The sequence below is a fragment of the Pristiophorus japonicus genome, chromosome 1 (genome assembly GCF_044704955.1).
Source record: "Pristiophorus japonicus isolate sPriJap1 chromosome 1, sPriJap1.hap1, whole genome shotgun sequence".
Taxonomy (NCBI): Eukaryota; Metazoa; Chordata; class Chondrichthyes; family Pristiophoridae; genus Pristiophorus; species Pristiophorus japonicus.
Genome location: NC_091977.1, coordinates 405002497 through 405024947, shown reverse-complemented (window position 1 = coordinate 405024947; position 22451 = coordinate 405002497). Strand labels below are relative to the sequence as shown.

The following is a 22451-nucleotide window of genomic DNA, read 5'->3' as shown; positions in this document are numbered from 1 at the left end:
GCAATTATACAGAGCCTTGGTGAGGCCACACCTGGAGTATTGTGTACAGTTTTGGTCTCCTAACTTGAGGAAGGACATTCTTGCTATTGAGGGAGTGCAGCGAAGGTTCACCAGACTGATTCCCGGGATGGCGGGACTGACCTATCAAGAAAGACTGGATCAACTTGGCTTGTATTCACTGGAGTTCAGAAGAATGCGAGGGGATCTCATAGAAACGTTTAAAATTCTGACGGGTTTAGACAGGTTAGATGCAGGAAGAATGTTCCCAATGTTGGGGAGGTCCAGAACCAGGGGTCACAGTCTAAGGATAAGGGGTAAGCCATTTGGGACCGAGATGAAGAGAAACTTCTTCACCCAGAGAGTGTTGAACCTGTGGAATTCTCTACCACAGAAAGTTGTTGAGGCCAATTCACTAAATATATTCAAAAACGAGTTAGATGTAGTCCTTACTACTCGGGGGATCAAGGGGTATGGCGAGAAAGCAGGAATGGGGTTCTGAAGTTGCATGTTCAGCCATGAACTCATTGAATGGCGGTGCAGGCTCGAAGGGCCGAATAGCCTACTGCTGCACGTATTTTCTATGTTTCTATGTTTCTATCTACTGTTCAAGGAAACTATCCCAGATACACTATATGAACTCTTCCTCAAGGCTGCCCTGGCCAATTTGCTTCTTCCAATCAGTATGAAGGTTAAAATTGCCCATGATTATTGTCATTCCTTTATTACAAGCCTCCATTATTTCTTGATTTATACTCCATCCAATAGTGTAGCTACTGATAAGGGGCCTATAGACTATGCCCACCAGCGACTTTTCCCCCTTATTATTCCTTATCTCCACCCAAACTGATTCAACATCTTGATCCTCTGAGTCAATATTGTTTTTCACTAACTCCCTGATCCCACCCTTTATTAACAGAGCTACCCCACCTCCTTTTCCTTTCTGTCTGTCTTCTGAATTGTCAAATACCCCTGAATATTTAGTTCCCAGTCCTGGTCACCTTACAACCACGTCTCTGTAATGGCTATCAGATCATACCCATTTGTATCTATTTGCATCTTGAACTCATCTATTTTGTTACGAATGCTACGTGCATTCAGATAAAGAGCTTTTAAACTTGTTTTTTTACCATTTTTCCTGCTTTGACCCCACTTTCTGATTCACCTTTATGTTTATATACGCTGTCCCTTCTGGGTACACTCTGGTTTTTATTTCCCCCAGTGCTACCCTTATCTATTGCCTTCTCCTTGTTGTTTGACTTTTTTAATTTTCGCTCAGTTAAACCCCACTAATTAGTTTAAAGCCCTCTCTACAGCCCTTATTTTTTGATTTGCCAGGACCCTAGTCCCAGCTCAGTCTAAGTGGAGCCCATCTGAATGGAACGGCTCCCTCGTACCCCAGTATTGGTGCCAGTGTCCCACGAACCAAAACCCATTTCTCCCACACTATCTTTGAGCCACGTGTTTAACTCTCTGATCTTATTTACCCTATTCAAGTTTGTTCCTGGCTCAGGTAGTAAACCAGAGATTATTACCTTTGTGATTCTGATTGTTAATTTGGCCCCTAGCTGCTCATACTCTCTGAGCAGAACATCTTTCTTTGTCCTATCTATGCTGTTGATACCCACATGGACCATGACAACTGGATCTTCCCCCTCCCACTCCAAGTTCCTCTGCAGCCCTGAGGAGATTTCATCTCAGTTTTAAATGGGCGGCCCCTTATTCTGAGACTATGTCCCCTAGTTTTAGTTTCCCCTATGAGTGGAAATATCCTCTCTGCATCTACCTTGTCGATCTCCTCATTCATTATCTTACATGTTTCGATAAGATCACCTACTCAACTTAACTTCATAAGTTAACCCCACTAGTCACTGTTTGCCAACCGGAAAATGACCCATTTATCCCGACTCTCCCTTTTTTGGTAATCACCTATTGAATGAAATAATTAAATCTTATAAGTATGTGTTCTGCGGTGTCTCACACAATTGAATACCATGAAGTTACTCACGGGCCAGGCTCATGTCGGGAGAATAGCTACAAGGGGTTAATACCACAGCACTGTTGGCACCTGTAGATTTAAGGGTTAAATCATGGTGGGAGAGCTCAGACAAGTGTCATGCTCCTCCTGTGCTATGTGTGAACTCAGGGACGCTTCCAGTGTCCTCCACGACTACATGTGCAGGAAGTGTATCCTGCTGCAGCTCCTGACGGACTGCATTGCGGCACTGGAGCTGCACATGGATTCACTCTGGAGCATCCGCGATGCTGAGGATATCATGAATAGCACGTTTAGTGAGTTGGTCACACCACAGGCATAGGTTACAAAGGCAGAAAGGGAATGGGTGACGAGCAGGAAGAGTAGTGGAAGGAAGGTAGTGCAGGGGTCCCCTGTGGTCATCCCCCACAAAACAGATACACCGTTTTGGGTACTGTTGGGGGGGATGACTCATCAGGGGAAGACAGTAGCAGCCAAGTTCATGGCAGCATGGGTGGCTCTGCTGCACAGGAGGGCAGGAAAAAGAGTGGGAAAGCTATAGTGGTCGGGGATTCTATTGTAAGGGGAATAGATAGACGTTTCTGCGGTCGCAACTGAGACTCCAGGATGTTACGTTGCCTCCCTGGTGCAAGGGTCAAGGATGTCTCGGAGCAGCTGCAGGACATTTTGGAGGGGGAGGGTGAACAGCCAGTTGTCGTGGTGCATATAGGTACCAACGATATAGGTATAAAATGGCATGAGTCCCTACAAGCTGAATTAAGGGAGCTAGGAGTTAAATTAAATAGCAGGACCCCAAAGGCAGTAATATCAGGATTGCTACAAGTGCCATGTGCTAGTCAGATTAGAAATAGCAGGATAGCTAAGATGAATACGTGGCTTGAGGATTGGTGCAGGATGGAGGGAATCAAATTCCTGGGGCATTGGAACCGGTTCTGAGGGAGGTGGGACCAGTACAAATCGGACGGTCTGCACCTGGGCAGGACCGGAACCAATGTCCGAGGGGGAGTGTTTGCTAGCGCTGTTGGGGAGGGGTTAAACTAATATGGCAGGGGGATGGGAACCTATGCAGGGAGACAGAGGAAAGTAAAATGGGGGCAGAAGCAAAAGAGAAAAAGAAGCAAAGTAAAATGGAGGGCAGAGAAACCCAAGGCATAAATCAAAAAGGGCCACATTACAGCAAAATTCTAAAGGGACGAAGTGTGTTAAAAAGACAAGCCTGAAGGCTCTGTGCCTCAATGCGAGGAGTATTCGAAATAAGGTGGATGAATTAACTGCGCATGCAGCTATTAACGAATATGATATAATTGGGATTACGGAGACATGGCTCCAGGGTGATCAAGGCTGGGAACTCAACATCCAGGGGTATTCAACATTCAGGAAGGATAGACAGAAAGGAAAAGGAGGTGGGGTAGCATTGCTGGTTAAAGAGGAAATTAATGCAATTATAAGGAAGGACATTAGCTTGGATGATGTGGAATTGGTATGGGTGGAGCTACGGAATACCAAAGGGCAGAAAACGCTAGTGGGAGTTGTGTACAGACCTCCAAGCAGTAGTAGTGATGTTGGGGAGGGCATCAAACAGGAAATATGGGGAGCATGCAATAAAGGTGCAGCAGTTATAATGGGTGACTTTAATATGCATATAGATTAGGCTAACCAAACTGGAAACAATACGGTGGAGGAGGATTTCCTGGAGTGTATAAGGGATGATTTTCTAGACCAATATGTCGAGGAACCAATGAGGGGGAGGCCATCTTAGACTGGGTGTTGTGTAATGAGAGAGGATTAATTAGTAATCTCGTTGTGCGAGGCCCCTTGGAGAAGAGTGACCATAATATGGTGGAATTCTACATTAGGATGGAGAAGGAAACAGTTAATTCAGAGACCATGGTCCAAAACTTAAAGAAGGGTAACTTTGAAGGTATGAGGCGTGAATTGGCTCGGATAGATTGGCGAATGATGCTTAAGGGGTTGACAGTGGATGGGCAATGGCAGACATTTAGAGACCGCATGGATGAACTACAACAATTGTACATCCCTGTCTGGCGTAAAAATAAAAAAGGGAAGGTGGCTCAACCGTGGCTATCAAGGGAAATCAGGGATAATATTAAAGCCAAGAAAGTGGCATACAAATTGGCCAGAAATAGCAGCGAACCAGGGGACTGGGAGAAATTTAGAACTCAGCAGAGGAGGACAAAGCGTTTGATTAGGGCAGGGAAAATAGAGTACGAGAGGAAGCTTGCAGGGAACATTAAAATGGACTGCAAAAGCTTCCATAGATATGTAAAGAGAAAAAGGTTAGTAAAGACAAACATAGGTCCCCTGCAGTCAGAATCAGGGGAAGTCATAACTGGGAACAAAGAAAGAGCAGACCAATTGAACAAGTACTTTGGTTCGGTATTCACTAAGGAGGACACAGACAACCTTCCGGATATAAAAGGGGTCAGAGGGTCTAGTAAGAAGGAGGAACTGAGGGAAATCCTTATAAGTCGGGAAATTGTGTTGGGGAAATTGATGAGATTGAAAGCCGCTAAATCCCCAGGGCCTGATAGTCTGCTTCCCAGAGTACTTAAGGAGGTGGCCTTGGAAATAGCTGATGCATTGACAGTCATTTTCCAACATTCCATAGACTCTGGATAAGTTCCTATCGAGTGAAGGGTAGCCAATGTAACCCCACTGTTTAAAAAAGGAGGGAGAGAGAAAACAGGGAATTATAGACCCGTCAGCCTGACATCGGTAGTGGGTAAAATGATGGAATCAATTATTAAGGATGTCATAGCAGCGCATTTGGAAAGAGGTGACATGATAGGTCCAAGTCAGCATGGATTTGTGAAAGGGAAATCATGCTTGACAAATCTTCTGGAATTCTTTGAGGATGTTTCCAGTAGAGTGGACAAGGGAGAACCAGTTGATGTGGTGTATTTGGACTTTCAGAAGGCTTTCGACAAGGTCCCACACAAGAGATTAATGTGCAAAGTTAAAGCACATGGGATTGGGGGTAGTGTGCTGACGTGGATTGAGAACTGGTTGTCAGACAGGAAGCAAAGAGTAGGAGTAAATGGGTACTTTTCGGAATGGCAGGCAGTGACTAGTGCGTTACCGCAAGGTTCTGTGCTGGGGCCCCAGCTGTTTACACTGTACATTAATGATTTAGACGAGGGGATTAAATGTAGTATCTCCAAATTTGCGGATGACATTACGTTGGGTGGCAGTGTGAGCTGCGAGGAGAATACTACGAGGCTGCAGATTGACTTGGATAGGTTAGGTGAGTGGGCAAATGCATGGCAGATGAAGTATAATGTGGATAAATGTGAGGTTATCCACTTTGATTGTAAAACCAGAGAGACAGACTATTATCTGAATGGTGACAGTTTAGGAAAAGGGGAGGTGCAACGAGACCTGGGTGTCATGGTACATCAGTCATTGAAGGTTGGCATGCAGGTACAGCAGGCAGTTCAGAAAGCAAATGGCATGTTGGCGTTCATAGTGAGGGGATTTGAGTACAGGGGCAGGGAGGTGTTACTGCAGTTATACAGAGCCTTGGTGAGGCCACACCTGGAGTATTGTGTACAGTTTTGGTCTCCTAACTTGAGGAAGGACATTCTTGCTATTGAGGGAGTGCAGCGAAGGTTCACCAGACTGATTCCCGGGATGGCGGGACTGACCTATCAAGAAAGACTGGATCAACTTGGCTTGTATTCACTGGAGTTCAGAAGAATGCGAGGGGATCTCATAGAAACGTTTAAAATTCTGACGGGTTTAGACAGGTTAGATGCAGGAAGAATGTTCCCAATGTTGGGGAGGTCCAGAACCAGGGGTCACAGTCTAAGGATAAGGGGTAAGCCATTTGGGACCGAGATGAGGAGAAACTTCTTCACCCAGAGAGTGTTGAACCTGTGGAATTCTCTACCACAGAAAGTTGTTGAGGCCAATTCACTAAATATATTCAAAAACGAGTTAGATGTAGTCCTTACTACTCGGGGGATCAAGGGGTATGGCGAGAAAGCAGGAATGGGGTTCTGAAGTTGCATGTTCAGCCATGAACTCATTGAATGGCGGTGCAGGCTCGAAGGGCCGAATAGCCTACTGCTGCACGTATTTTCTATGTTTCTATGTTTCTATCTACTGTTCAAGGAAACTATCCCAGATACACTATATGAACTCTTCCTCAAGGCTGCCCTGGCCAATTTGCTTCGTCCAATCAGTATGAAGGTTAAAATTGCCCATGATTATTGTCATTCCTTTATTACAAGCCTCCATTATTTCTTGATTTATACTCCATCCAATAGTGTAGCTACTGATAAGGGGCCTATAGACTATGCCCACCAGCGACTTTTCCCCCTTATTATTCCTTATCTCCACCCAAACTGATTCAACATCTTGATCCTCTGAGTCAATATTGTTTTTCACTAACTCCCTGATCCCACCCTTTATTAACAGAGCTACCCCACCTCCTTTTCCTTTCTGTCTGTCTTCTGAATTGTCAAATACCCCTGAATATTTAGTTCCCAGTCCTGGTCACCTTACAACCACGTCTCTGTAATGGCTATCAGATCATACCCATTTGTATCTATTTGCATCTTGAACTCATCTATTTTGTTACGAATGCTACGTGCATTCAGATAAAGAGCTTTTAAACTTGTTTTTTTACCATTTTTCCTGCTTTGACCCCACTTTCTGATTCACCTTTATGTTTATATACGCTGTCCCTTCTGGGTACACTCTGGTTTTTATTTCCCCCAGTGCTACCCTTATCTATTGCCTTCTCCTTGTTGTTTGACTTTTTTAATTTTCGCTCAGTTAAACCCCACTAATTAGTTTAAAGCCCTCTCTACAGCCCTTATTTTTTGATTTGCCAGGACCCTAGTCCCAGCTCAGTCTAAGTGGAGCCCATCTGAATGGAACGGCTCCCTCGTACCCCAGTATTGGTGCCAGTGTCCCACGAACCAAAACCCATTTCTCCCACACTATCTTTGAGCCACGTGTTTAACTCTCTGATCTTATTTACCCTATTCAAGTTTGTTCCTGGCTCAGGTAGTAAACCAGAGATTATTACCTTTGTGATTCTGATTGTTAATTTGGCCCCTAGCTGCTCATACTCTCTGAGCAGAACATCTTTCTTTGTCCTATCTATGCTGTTGATACCCACATGGACCATGACAACTGGATCTTCCCCCTCCCACTCCAAGTTCCTCTGCAGCCCTGAGGAGATTTCATCTCAGTTTTAAATGGGCGGCCCCTTATTCTGAGACTATGTCCCCTAGTTTTAGTTTCCCCTATGAGTGGAAATATCCTCTCTGCATCTACCTTGTCGATCTCCTCATTCATTATCTTACATGTTTCGATAAGATCACCTACTCAACTTAACTTCATAAGTTAACCCCACTAGTCACTGTTTGCCAACCGGAAAATGACCCATTTATCCCGACTCTCCCTTTTTTGGTAATCACCTATTGAATGAAATAATTAAATCTTATAAGTATGTGTTCTGCGGTGTCTCACACAATTGAATACCATGAAGTTACTCACGGGCCAGGCTCATGTCGGGAGAATAGCTACAAGGGGTTAATACCACAGCACTGTTGGCACCTGTAGATTTAAGGGTTAAATCATGGTAGGAGAGCTCAGACAAGTGTCATGCTCCTCCTGTGCTATGTGTGAACTCAGGGACGCTTCCAGTGTCCTTCACGACTACATGTGCAGGAAGTGTATCCTGCTGCAGCTCCTGACGGACTGCATTGCGGCACTGGAGCTGCACATGGATTCACTCTGGAGCATCCGCGATGCTGAGGATATCATGAATAGCACGTTTAGTGAGTTGGTCACACCACAGGCATAGGTTACAAAGGCAGAAAGGGAATGGGTGACGAGCAGGAAGAGTAGTGGAAGGAAGGTAGTGCAGGGGTCCCCTGTGGTCATCCCCCACAAAACAGATACACCGTTTTGGGTACTGTTGGGGGGGATGACTCATCAGAGGAAGACAGTAGCAGCCAAGTTCATGGCAGCATGGGTGGCTCTGCTGCACAGGAGGGCAGGAAAAAGAGTGGGAAAGCTATAGTGGTCGGGGATTCTATTGTAAGGGGAATAGATAGACGTTTCTGCGGTCGCAACCGAGACTCCAGGATGTTACGTTGCCTCCCTGGTGCAAGGGTCAAGGATGTCTCGGAGCAGCTGCAGGACATTTTGGAGGGGGAGGGTGAACAGCCAGTTGTCGTGGTGCATATAGGTACCAACGATATAGGTATAAAATGGCATGAGTCCCTACAAGCTGAATTAAGGGAGCTAGGAGTTAAATTAAATAGCAGGACCCCAAAGGCAGTAATATCAGGATTGCTACAAGTGCCATGTGCTAGTCAGATTAGAAATAGCAGGATAGCTAAGATGAATACGTGGCTTGAGGATTGGTGCAGGATGGAGGGAATCAAATTCCTGGGGCATTGGAACCGGTTCTGAGGGAGGTGGGACCAGTACAAATCGGACGGTCTGCACCTGGGCAGGACCGGAACCAATGTCCGAGGGGGAGTGTTTGCTAGCGCTGTTGGGGAGGGGTTAAACTAATATGGCAGGGGGATGGGAACCTATGCAGGGAGACAGAGGAAAGTAAAATGGGGGCAGAAGCAAAAGAGAAAAAGAAGCAAAGTAAAATGGAGGGCAGAGAAACCCAAGGCATAAATCAAAAAGGGCCACATTACAGCAAAATTCTAAAGGGACGAAGTGTGTTAAAAAGACAAGCCTGAAGGCTCTGTGCCTCAATGCGAGGAGTATTCGAAATAAGGTGGATGAATTAACTGCGCATGCAGCTATTAACGAATATGATATAATTGGGATTACGGAGACATGGCTCCAGGGTGATCAAGGCTGGGAACTCAACATCCAGGGGTATTCAACATTCAGGAAGGATAGACAGAAAGGAAAAGGAGGTGGGGTAGCGTTGCTGGTTAAAGAGGAAATTAACACAATAGTAAGGAAGGACATTAGCTTGGATGATGTGGAACCTGTATGGGTAAAGCTGCAGAATACCAAAGGGCAGAAAACGCTAGTGGGAGTTGTGTACAGACCACCAAACAGTAGTAGTAAGGTTGGGGACAGCATCAAACAAGAAATTAGGGATGCGTGCAATAAAGGTACAGCAGTTATCATGGGCGACTTTAATCTACATATAGATTGGGCTAACCAAACTGGTAGCAATATGGTGGAGGAGGATTTCCTGGAGTTTATTAGGGATGGTTTTCTAGACCAATATGTCGAGGTACCAACTAGAGGGCTAGCCATCCTAGACTGGGTGATCTGTAATGAGAAAGGACTTATTGTGTGAGGCCCTTTGGGGAAGAGTGACCATAATATGGTAGAATTCTTTATTAAGATGGAGAGTGACACAGTTAATTCAGAGACTTGGGTCCTGAACTTAAGGAAAGGTAACTTGGATGGTATGAGACGTGAATTGGCTAAAATAGACTGGCGAATGATACTTAAACGGTTGACGGTGGATAGGCAATGGCAGACATTTAAATATCACATGGATGAACTTCAACAATTGTACATCCCTGTTTCGAGTAAAAATAAAATGGGGAAGGTGGCTCAACCGTGGTCAACAAAGGAAATTAGGGATAGTGTTAAATCCAAGGAAGAGGCATATAAATGGGCCAGAAAAAGCAGCAAACCTGTGGACTGGGAGAAATTTAGAATTCAGCAGAGGAAACAAAGGATTTAATTAGGAGGGGGAAAATAGAGTATGAGAGGAAGCTTGCCGGGAACATAAAAACTGACTGCAAAAGCTTCTATAGATATGTAAAGAGAAAGAGATTAGTGAAGACAAACATAGGTCCCTTGCAGTCAGAATCAGGTGAATTAATAGTGGGGAACAGACAAATGGCAGACCAATTGAACAAATACTTTGGTTCTGTCTTCACGAAGGAAGACACAAATAACCTTCCGGGAATACTATGGGACAGAGGATCTAGCGAGAAGGAAGAACTGAAGGAAATCCTTATTAGTCAGGAAATTGTGTTCGGGAAATTGATGGGATTAAAGGCCGATAAATCCCCAGGGCCTGATAGTCTGCATCCCAGAGTACTTAAGGAAGTGGCCCTAGAAACAGTGAATGCATTGGTGATCATTTTCCAACAGTCGATCGACTCTGGATCAGTTCCTATGGACTGAAGGGTAGCTAATGTAACACCACTTTTTAAAAAAGGAGGGAGAGAGAAAATGGGGAATTATAGACCGGTTAGCCTGACATTGGTAGTGGGGAAAATGTTGGAATCAATTATTAATAATGAAATAGCAGCGCATTTGGAAAGCAGTGACAGGATCGGTCCAAGTCAGCATGTATTTATGAAAGGGAAATCATGCTTGACAAATCTTCTAGAATTTTTTGAGGACATTACTAGAGAGTGGACAAGGGAGAACCAGTGGATGTGGTGTATTTGGACTTTCAAAAAGCCTTTGACAAGGTCCCACACAAGAGATTGGTGTGCAAAATTAAAGCACATGGTATTGGAGGTAATGCATTGACGTGGATAGAGAACTGGTTGGCAGAAAGGAAGCAGAGAGTCAGGATTATTGGGTCCTTTTCAGAACAGCAGGCAGTGACTAGTGAGGTGCCGCAGGGCTCAGTGCTGGGACCCCAGCTATTTACAATATACATGAATGATTTAGATGAAGGAATTGAGTGTAATATTTCCAAGTTTGCAGATGACACTAAGCTGGGTGGCGGTGTGAGCTGTGAGGAGGATGCTAAGAGGCTGAAGGGTGACTTGGACAGGTTAGGTGTGTGGGCAAATGCATGGCAGATGCAGTATAATATGGATAAATGTGAGGTTATCCACTTTGGTGGCAAAAACATGAAGGCAGAATATTATCTGAATGGCGGCAGATTAGGAAAAGGCGAGGTGCAACGAGACCTGGGTGTCATGGTACATCAGTCATTGAAAGTTGGCATGCAGGTATAGCAGGCATGTGAAGAAGGCAAATGGCATGTTGGCCTTCATAGTTAGGGGATTTGAGTATAGGAGCAGCGAGGTCTTATTGCAGTTGTACAAGGCCTTGGTGAGGCTTCAGCTGGAATATGGTGTTCAGTTTTGGTTTCCTAATCTGAGGAAGGACGTTCTTGCTATTGAGGGAGTGCAGCGAAGGTTCACCAGACTGATTCCCGGGATGGCAGGACTGACATATGAGGAGAGACTGGATCGACTGGGCCTGTATTCACTGGAGTTTAGAAGAATGAGAGGGGATCTCATAGAAACATATAAAATTCTGACGGGATTGGACAGGCTAGATGCAGGAAGAATGTTCCCAATGTTGGGGAAGTCCAGAACCAGGGGTCACAGTCTAAGGATACGGGGTAAGCCATTTAGGACCGAGATAAGGAGGAACTTCTTCACTCAGAGCGTTGTGAACCTGTGGAATTCTCTACCGCAGAGAGTTGTTGATGCCAGTTCATTAAGATATATTCAAGAGGGAGTTAGATATGGCCCTTATGGCTAAAGGGATCAAGGGGTATGGAGAGAAAGCGGGAAAGGGGTACTGAGGTGAATGATCAGCAATGATCTTGTTGAATGGCGGTGCAGGCTCAAGGGGCCGAATGGCCTACTCCTGCACCTATGTTCACTGTTTCTATGTTTCTATGTATTCCAGCATTAATCACCACCTTCAGTAGAGGGTAGAAAATTTGAAGAATAAATAAAAATACAAAAAACACTCATAACAGCCATAGTAAAATCAGATAAATTGCTTCAGAAAGGCAAAAATACATTGAAATGGTATGATAAAGGTGATGACTGGAGTTATAATTGACTTCCAGTCAACTTTCCCGATTGTGGGGCCGAGATGGATGAAGACTCTGTGACTGAAGGATGAGCCAGTGGTTGGGGAAAAGTGTATGAAGAGTGGGGGCTACATGCAGAGAAACAACAACAACTTGTATTTATGTAGCGCCTTTAACGTAGTGCTCGCTGATTTATTTGTTTTGTCTTTTGGTCATCTGCCGTAATTTCTTCTTATGTGACTCGGTGTCAAATTTATTTGTTTTAGAAACATAGAAACATAGAAAATAGTTGCAGGAGTAGGCCATTCGATCCTTCAAGCTTGCACCACTATTCAATATGATCATGGCTGATCATGCAACTTCAGTACCCCATTCCTGCTTTCTCTCCATACCCCTTGATCCCTTAAGCTGTAGGGGCCACATCTAACTCCTTTTTGAATATATCTAACGAACTGGCCTCAACAACTTTCTGTAGTAGAGAATTCCACAGGTTCACAATTCTCTGAGTGAAGAAGTTTCTCCTCATCTCAGTCCTAAATGGCTTACCCCTTATCCTTAGACTGTGACCCCTGGTTCTGGACTTCCCCAACATCGGGAACATTCTTCCTGCATCTAACTTGTCCAATCCCGTCAGAATTTTATATGTTTCTATGAGATCGCCTCTCATTCTTCTAAATTCCAGTGAATATAAGCCTAGTCGATCCAGTCTTTCTTCATATGTCAGTCCTGCCATCCCAGGAATCAGTCTGGTGAACCTTCGCTGCACTTCCTCAATAGCAAGAATGTCCTTCCTCAGATTAGTAGACCAAAACCGCACACAATACTCAAGGTGTGGTCTCACCAACGCCCTGTACAACTGCAGTAAGACCTCCGTGCTCCTATACTCAATTCCCCTCGCTATGAAGGCCAGCATGCCATTTGCTTTCTTTACTGCCTGCTGTACCTACATGCCTACCTTCAATGACTGATGTACCATGACACCCAGGTCTCACTGCCCCTCCCGTTTTACTAATCTATCACCATTCAGATAACATTCTGCCTTCCTGTTTTTGCCACCAAAATGGATAACCTCACACTTATCCACATTATACTGCATCTGCCATGCATTTGCCCATTCACCTAACCTGTCCAAGTCCCCCTGCAGCCTCCTAGCATCCTCCTTGCAGCTCACACTGCCACCCAGCTTAGTGTCATCTCCAAACTTGGAAATATTACATTCAATTCCTTCGTCTAAATCATTAATGTATATTGTAAATAGCTGGGGTCCCAGCACTGAACCCTGCAGCACCCCACTAGTCACTGCCTGTCATTCTGAAAAGGACCCGTTTATTCCCACTCTTTGCTTCCTGTGTGCCAACCAGTTCTCTATCCGTGTCAATATATTACCCCCAATAACATGTGCCTTAATGGTGCACACTAATTTCTTGTGTGGGACCTTGTCAAAAGCCTTTTGAAGTCCAAATGCACCACATCCACTGGTTCTCCCTTATCCACTCTACTAGTTACATCCTCAAAAAACTCTGGAAGATTTGTCAAGCACGATTTCCCTTTCATAAATCCATGCTTACTTGGACCGATCCTGTCACTGCTTTCCAAATGCGCTGCTATTACATCTTTAATAATTGATTCCAGCATTTTCCCCACCACCGATGTCAGGCTAACCGGTCTATAATTCCCTGTTTTTTCTCTCCCTCCTTTTTTTAAAAATGGTGTTACATTACCTACCCTCCAATCCATAGGAACGGAACTAGAGTCCATGGAATGTTGAAAAATGACCACCAATGCATCTACTATTTCTAGGGCCACTTCCTTAAGTACTCTGGGATGCGGACTATCAGGCCCTGGGATTTATCGGCCTTTAGTCCCTTCAATTTCCCCAACACCATTTCCTGACTAATAAGGATTTCCCTCAGTTCCCCCTTCTCACTAGACCCTCAGTCCCTTAGTATTTTCTGGAGGTTATTTATGTCTTCCTTAGTGAAGATAGAACCAAAGTATTTATTCAGTTGGTCTGCCATTTCCTTGTTCCCCATTATGAATTCACATGATTCTGACTGCACGGAACCTACATTAGTCTTCACTAATCTTTTTCTCTTCATATTTCTATAGAAGCTTTTACAGTCAGTTTTTATGCTCCCCGCAAACTTACTCTCATACTCTATTTTCCCCCTCCTAATTAAACCTTTAGTCCTCCTCTGCTGAATTCTAAATTTCTCCCAGTCCTCAGGTTTACTGCTTTTTCTGGCCAATTTATTTGCCTCTTCCTTGGATTTAACACGTTCCCTAATTTCTCTTGTTAGCCACAGTTGAGCCACCTTCCTTTTTAATTCTTACACCAGACAGGGATGTTCAGTTATTATAGTTCATCCATGTGATATTTAAATGTCTGCCATTGCCTATCCACCGTCAACCTTTTAAGTATCATTCTCCAGTCTATCCTATCCAATTCACGTCTCATACCGTCGAAGTTTCCTTTCTTTAAGTTCAGGACCCTAGTCTCTGAATTAACGGTGTCACTCTCCATTTTAAAGAAGAATTCTATCATATTATGGTCACTCTTCCCCAAGGGACCCCACATGACCAGATTGCTAATTAATCCTCTCTTGTTACACAAGACCCAGTCTAGGATGGCCTGCTCTCTAGTTGGTTCCTCGACATATTGGTCTAGAAAACCATCCAGGAAATCCTCCTCCACCATATTGCTACCAGTTTGGTTAGCCCAATCAATATGTAGATTAAAGTCACCCATGAGACTCAGAACCTTCAGGCTTGTTTTTTTTAAACTCTTTGTCCTTTTAGAATTATGTCGTAATGTGGCCCTTTCTGATTTTTGACCTTGATTTCTCTGCCCTTCACTCTTGCTTTTCTCCTTCCTACCTTTTGCTTCTTCCCCCTTTTTACTTCCTTCTGCCTCCCTGCATGGATTCCCATCCCCCTGCCATTTTAGTTTAAACCTTCCCCAACAGCACTAGCAAACACTCCCCCTAGGACATCGGTTCCGGTCCTGCCCAGGTCCAGACCATCCGGTTTGTACTGGTCCCAACTCCCCCAGAACCAGTTCCAATGTCCCAGAATTTGAATCCCTCCCCTTGCACCATTCCTCAAGCCACGTATTCATCTGACTTATCCTGCAATTCCTACTCTGACTAGCACGAGGCACTGGTAGCAATCCTGAGATTACTACCTTTGAGGTCCTACTTTTTAATTTAACTCCTAGCTCCCTAAATTCAGCTTGTAGGCCCTCATCCCGTTTTTTACCTATATCGTTGGTACCTATATGTACCACGACAGCTGGCTGTTCACCCTTCCCCTCCAGAATGCGCTGCAGCCTCTCCGAGACATCTTTGACCCTTGCACCAGGGAGACAACATACTATCCTGGAGTCTCGTTTGTGGCCGCAGAAACGCCTATCTATTCCCCTTATAATAGAATCCCCATATCACTATAGCTATCCCACTCTTTTTCCTGCCCTTCTGTGCAGCAGAGCCACCCCTGCTGTCATGAACTTGGCTGCTGCTGCCTTCCCCTGATGAGACATCTCCCCCAACAGTACCCAAGGTGGTGTATCTGTTTTGGAGGGAGATGACTGCAGGGGACCCCTGCACTACCTTCCTTCCACTGCTCTGCCTGATGGTCACTCATTCCCCATCTGTCTGTGTAACCTTTACCTGCAGTGTGACCAATTCACTAAACGTGCTATTCACGGAATCCTCAGCATCGCGGATGCTCCACAGTAGGAGCTGCAGCTGGATGCACTTCCTGCACATGTAGTTGTCAGGGACACTGGAAGCGTCCCTGACTTCCCACATAGCACAGGAGGAGCATGACATGGGTCTGGGCTCTCCTGCCATGACTTAACCCTTAAATTAACCTAATTGTTAACAACACCAAAGGTTTCTTAACGATAAGAAAAGAAAAAGAAAAAGATTAAATATTCACCAATCCACCAGCTAATCACTTACCCACTTGGCTGTGACATCACACTTCGATTTCTTTTTGCTTCTTTATTTACCTTCTGCGCCTGCACCAGCTAGCCTCTTCCCGCTTGCTGGGCCCGTTTTATGGGCCTCACTGCTCCCGACCTGCTCCGCTGCGAGCTCCGCTGCTTCTCCAGCCTTCTGGGCCCCTTTTATGGGCCTCGCTGCTCCCGACCTGTTCCGCTTCAACCTGTCAGATTTTGGTGATCTTTGGTTCATGTTTCCCATCTGCAAATCCTCCCTTTCTAATCACCTGTAAAAGAGTTTATAAAAGTCATCAGTGAGAGACCACACATCCGGGTCCCGAGACCAGTTTTCACAGTTTGCCAGAGTGCGCTGTTACTACGTTAAAGATGCTATATAAATAAAAGTTGTTGTTGTAAAACATCCGCAGCAGCTTCACAGGGATGTTTTAAGATAAAACAAATAAATTAGACACCGAGCCACATAAGAAGAAATTACGGCAGATGACAAAAAGCTTGGTCAAAGAGGTAGATTTTAAGCAGCGTCTTAAAGGAGAAAAGAGAGGTGGAGAGGTTTAGGGAGGGAGTTCCAGAGCTTGGGGTGTAAGCAGCTGAAGGCATAGCAACCAATGGTTGAACAGTTATAATCAGGGGTGCTCAAGGGGGCAGCGGGGGGGTTGTGAGGCTGAAGGAGATTACAGAAATAGGGAGGGGCAAGACCATGGCGGGATTTGTAAACAAGGATGAGAATTTTGAAATCGAGGCATTGCTTAACCGGGAGCCAATATAGGTCGGCAAGCACAGGGGTGATGGGTGAGCAGGACTTGGTGCAAGTTAGGACACGGGCTGCTGAGTTTTGGATGACCTCAAGTTTGTGTAGGGTCGAATATGGGAGGCCAGCCAGGAGTGCGTTGGAGTTGTCAAGTCTGAGGTAACAAAGGCATGGAGGAAGGTTTCAGCAGCAGACATGCTGAGGCACGAGCAGAGATGGGCAATGTTACGGAGGTGGAAATAGGTAGTTTTAGTTATGAAACAGAGCTGAAGGAGTTAGCAGAGACATGGAGGGAAGAGGCTATGGAAAGACTGAAATACAAGGACAAAAATGTTGAAATTAGTGTTTTGGAGGTTGCCAAAAACAGGATTTAATGCAGTATAGAACTGTACCATCTCCTTTTACATAGAGGGGCAGTTGTTAGATAACATTTAGAAAGTATTTGTATCACATCTCAAAAACAGCATCAGCCCAGATTGAGAAAGTTTCAATTTTCAGACAGCCCTAATGATCCTAGGTGAAATATAGTTGGGCAGTCTCAATCCATTTCCCTGTCGCTGCTGGTCTAGCATCATCATAGGCAGTACCTCGGAATCGAGGAAGACTTTCTTCCACTCTAAAAATGAGTCCTGAGGTGCTGGTCCAATGCATATAATTGCCCACAATTTGACATTAATTGGTATTAAATTAGGAATCACATGAGATGTGATTGCTTGTTTAGGAAGCAGAAATGTTACATTGGTGTAGCAAAATTTACTCTGAGCAGATAGTTAGGATAGTGTAGATGGTGTTTCCCTGCCAGTGGCTCAGTGGGTAGCACCCTCACCTCTGAGTAAAAAGATTATGGGTTCAAGTCCCACTCCAGAGACTTGAGCACAAAAATCAAGGCTGACACTCCAAGCAGTGCTGAGGAAGTGCTGCACTGTCGGAGGTGCCGTCTTTTGGATGAAACATTAAACCACGACCCCGTCTGTTCTCTCTGGAAGTAAAAGATCCCATGGCACTATTTCGAAGAAGAGCAGGGGAATTATCCCCGGTGTCTTAGCCAATATTTATCCCTCAATCAACATAACAAAAACAGATTATCTGGTCATTATCACATTGCTGTTTGTGGGACCTTGCTGTGTGCAAATTGGCTACTGCGTTTCCCACATTACAACAGTGACTACACTTCACTTAATTGGCTGTAAAGTGCTTTGGGATGTCCAGTGATTGTGAAAGGTGCTATATAAACGCAAGACTTTTTTCTTTATCGAACCCATAGCCATGGCCACTGGAAAATTGTGACCGTGTTTAATTGCTGAATTTGATAAAATAGTGCCACCCCATGAAAAGTGCACCATCCTCCCCACTTTGCCTCCCAACTTTACTTCCAGATGCTGCTCTTGTTGCTGCTCTGAGAATAGAAATCTGCTGCAACTGTGAATGGAAATTCTTGACCATGCAATAGTTTTGTGAGATCAGGAGTTTGTGCCTATAGCAAGCAGCAGAGTGAATTCCTCTGGAACTGTAAATTAAGGAAGACTAACTCTGTGAACTGGAGGGGAATCAAAACAATGGCCATTCCTTAGCTACACTTGGGTTATTTTCCAACATTGCACTGTTTGGCGGGAAGCTCCTTATCCCAGTAGCATATATCAGAAATTTGGGCATGCAAAGTTGGAAAATTGCTCTTTTGATGCTAAGACTTGAACAGCAAAGTATTCCATTCTCCATCGTGGACATCTTGAACAGCCTGTATTTTGCTTACAAATAGTATACAACTTTTCCACCATCCCAAACATAGGCTAGAAATGTGCTACTGATATTAGTGGATGAACAGATAATGAGTTCCCCTGCCTACTGTTTTAATGGAAGTATTAACCCATTTAAAATAAATAAGGAATTAAACTGGCAAAATAAATGTCAGAATTGATTTTAGAAATCACTTATTCATCCAATGAATGATTTTCCAGGTAGGATAATGGAGACAAAACTCTGGAATCATTCAAGATGCAGTGAATGTTTTCATAGGTTCCTATGGAAAGACAAATTCAATATCCCTCATCTTTGTGAAATGGGTTAAAGCATCTACTAAAATAGCCAACCAAGGAATGTTAGGCCAACAATGTTATTTGTTTTTCTTGAGTGTTGGCATTTTTATTTCTATTTAATATTTATCAGTTTGTATCTTTTTTGTAGCTTTATTCATTTCATTTTTTTCATTTGTGGATCTGTGCATTTATTTGTGGTTGTGTTGTGGTTTCAGTTGATTTCATAGGTGGACTTGATTCATACTCCTACCACGCTCCCCAGAAACCCTCCCATGTACAGTTAACGCCTGTTTACCTGTAAGTAAGGTTTGGTGTTTTAATATAACAATACTAATCCACAGGAATAGAAACTAAATTAATAAATTAACCTACCCTCATTATTTGCTGTGCAATTTTAATACTTACTATTATAGCACATCACAGTCATTCTATTACAGTTGAACCTTGTAAATACAAACATAAAGGGTGCACAAATATAATTCTTATTACAGGTTTATTTATTAATGCCTGAACTCTTATTGTATTGATGGAGCTACAGACAGGACTGAGGATAAATATATGTGCTATAAGAAGGAATGTGTAGTAGTTGAGTTCATTATAACCAAGTTCTGTTGTATGTAGGTGTTGTATACTGCTCAATATATGACTGCTTTAAATGTATACCAGCAATTGCTTGCATTGCTGCACGCTTGCAGAATCAGTACTATTAAGCTAATACTTTAAACCCATGGTAGAAACGCAGAGTATATGATCTACATTCTTAAAACATTTCAAATGTAGCAACTTTAATCTTAGTTACAGCAGCCACAGTAGTTAAAATGAAAATGGAAACCTTCTTGTTTTAGAAGGCTCTTACTTAATTGTTAATATCACTGTTTTACTATCCTGTGTATTACTGTGCTGACTCTGATATCACCACCATCACTCAGAGAGACCATAGTGGCTGATGATTGGAAATGGAGATGTTCATACTGGTGCTGTATTGGAAGCTACTCTTAGCGCAGAGGGTTAAAGCATATTATTGATGCAGAGTGAAGGGAATTTTGCTAACCCAAGTTAAATTTGACCTAATCTTTAGAGATAATTTTAACCCACCTCACCTGGCAGCAATGGGGCGGTGCGCTGTTACTTACTGCCCCATTCCCACTGCTTTCCTGCTGATCACCATTCTAACTGCACACTTTTTTTAGTTGGCCAAAGCAACTGCCAGCAACTGTCATGAATGCATGCAAATCGGGGCCATATGATATCATTAGGACTGCAATGTAATCTTAATTTAAAAATTGTACCAGTGCAAAACTCGCTAGTAAAATCTTGCAGGATTGGTTTCCCAGGGCCACTGGAAGCACTATTTAATGGGGCACTCACCTGCAGGAAAATGATTATAGGGATCTGTGTGCCATCGTGCTGTTCAAATTGCCAATAGAGATTACAGCTTCCAGATTGATTCCTTGAGATTTTTTGACTTACTTACCTTGATAAAGCTCGCACAGCTTATCATGGGGTCTTTGCTTAAGAATTCATAGCATCATCATCATAGGCAGTCCCTCGGAATCGTGGAAGACATGCTTCCATTCTAAAAATGAATCCTTAGGCGACTGAACAGTCCAATACGAGAATCACAGTCTCTGTGGTTATGTTCAGAATAAATCCACAGGACTGTATCGCAAGCTCAAGCTATTGTGACCTTGGTCTCTTTATTCAGACTCCAGAGTGGAGAAGCAACATGGTGGATCACCTTTTATACCTGCTTGCCCCAGGGTGCACAGGTGACCCTTAGGTCTCCCACAGGTGTACCCCCTAGTGGCAAGTCTTACATTTTGGTGAGGTTTACATACATAAATAACATCACTCTCCCCCCCCCAAGTCTTGTGTACAAGTTATTTGCAAGTTGAGGCGATCTGGCGTCCTGCGTCCCCCGGTCGATCGCCTGGGTTGAAGTCCTGACCTGGTGGGTTCATCTTGTGGTTGACGGCGAGGTCGATGTGTTAGTGGGTCGCTGAGAGCCAGGTCCTTTCACAGTAGTTCCTGGTTATTTGTAGTTCACAGTTTGGTCTGGACTAAATGCTTTACCCGTTAGCCCAGTACATGGTTTCACAATCAAATGCTCTGTTTTCATCACACAGACTCCATTCCTCCCTTTGGCTAATACGGTGCGAGCGGCCCAACTGGGGCCCTGAACATGATCTACATCACTTATTCTGATGACGCTTGGAGAGGCCGTGCGATCATGGTGCATTCTCTGCTGATAGCATATGGATGGCTCGGTTCTGAGTGATTCTGTTTGGTGACTGCGTAGCACCCCGGGTCTGTAGGGAGTCTACTGTGACACGCGTGGTGCTTGGCTTTGTGATTTGGGCTGCCTACTCCGGACTATTGTCGCTGACCCTGAGGTCTGGCAAGCCCAGGATGGCCGCAAGGGCCTTGAGACTTTCAGAAGTGGCGGGAGGCCTTGTGGTCCCCGTGGATCCTGGGCCATAGTATGGGGGCCCCGGATCACCGACTGTGTGTAGCCGCCCTGCCTTGCTTTGCAATGTTTCGTCTTTGCGGCGGATAGGTTGTAACATCCCGTCTAGCAGTTCACCTTTGGCAGGCGGTAACGTAGGATCCTGACTGGTCCAGGTCCTAAACTGGGGGCCGTTACGGTTGGCACCTCGCTTTCTAGCACTTCCACGACCACGAATGGGTCTGCAGGCTGCGCCGTTTCCACCCCCAGTGGTGGGCAACGGTGGCCAACTGAGAACATTAGTACCATTCTCAGTGCCTGGCCCGTGGCAGATCATGTTACAGTGCACAGACAGTGTTAGACATTCTCGAAACAACGCATCGATAATGGTGCCTCTGCCCTCCCAAAACTGTGTCTGACTTGAGCAAATATTGGGACACTCTTTGGTACGACTCTTTTGTTCCATGAATACAGGCTGCTGCCTTAGTTAACTTATTGGATACATGTTCAGCTGTTTGGGGCTTGCCCGCTACTTTGGCGTGCTGCATAACACTCCCGACCCCGTACGGTAACACATCACTTGCTACAAATACTTTGTTAGATATATATACAACTGGTTGGGGTTCGCCCGCTACTTTGGTTTGCTGTACAACACAACCGACCCCGTATGATAACACATCACTTGTTACAAGTATTTTGTCAGATACATATACTACCGGTTGGTGTTCGTTCGCTACTTTGGCTTGTTGCAAGGTCCCCCCGACCCCATATGATAGTACATCATTGGCCGCGAAAGAATGCTTACATGGGTTACACAGTGCAAACAACTTATTGGAACGTAGTGGGTTCCTGGCCTTCACAGCGGCTGCCCCTTTACCTTTGCCCCAAACCCAGTCTTCTTCCTTGCTGGGCGACACATTCCTCCGTTCCGTTGTGGCGATCTCCCATGGTCTGGACGCTCTCTCGTCCCGTGGTCTGGACGCACCTTTGTCCCGTGGTCTGGACGCACTCTCGTCCCATGGTCTGGACGCCCTCTCGTCTGTGTCCGTGATGCCGACTGCCGCGATCTTCCTCCCCAGGGATTTGGCCTCTGGTGTTGAGAAGATGGATTCGGATAATTTTGGCCGGAATCCCACTCTGCTTGGTCGACCTGGAGCCTCTTCCATCATCGTCGGCTTTGGGTGGTGGGTATCATGCCTGTACTGCTGCTCGGTTGATCTTCACCTCCTTGTGGTCGTGATGAGTGGCCTGTGCCTCAGGGATCTGCAAATGGATCTGCACTTCGATGCCTGGTTCAGCTGAAGGTGGGGGTTTGCTCAGCCTTTGAAAAGGGGAGACGGCGTTCACCGGAGAAGGTACGCAGAGGTCTTCCCAGTTCCATCGAATCTTCCCCATTCACCTTCTACCAAGCAGCGTTGGCCCAACACCTGGAACAATCCACAGTGGTAAATCGTGCACCGCTCCCTCATGGGATACTCTTATGTCTGCACTACCAATAACA

At 44.8% G+C, this 22451-nt stretch overlaps 1 protein-coding gene across 4 annotated transcripts in view; it reads left to right on the top strand.

Annotated features, from left to right (window-relative positions):
- The window catches only part of LOC139275003 (sodium/potassium-transporting ATPase subunit beta-1-interacting protein 3), a 792762-nt gene that overhangs the window by 734707 nt on the left and 35604 nt on the right, over positions 1-22451 (top strand). The window contains exon 6 of one of the 4 annotated variants that reach the window (XM_070891853.1): positions 18720-18801. The exons of 2 other annotated variants lie outside the window; for them this stretch is intronic. In XM_070891853.1, coding sequence (XP_070747954.1) covers positions 18720-18801 — 82 coding nt within the window. Of the gene's footprint in view, positions 1-18719; positions 18802-22451 lie in introns of those variants that run through there. One more of the 4 variants, XM_070891878.1, reaches the window with a different exon arrangement.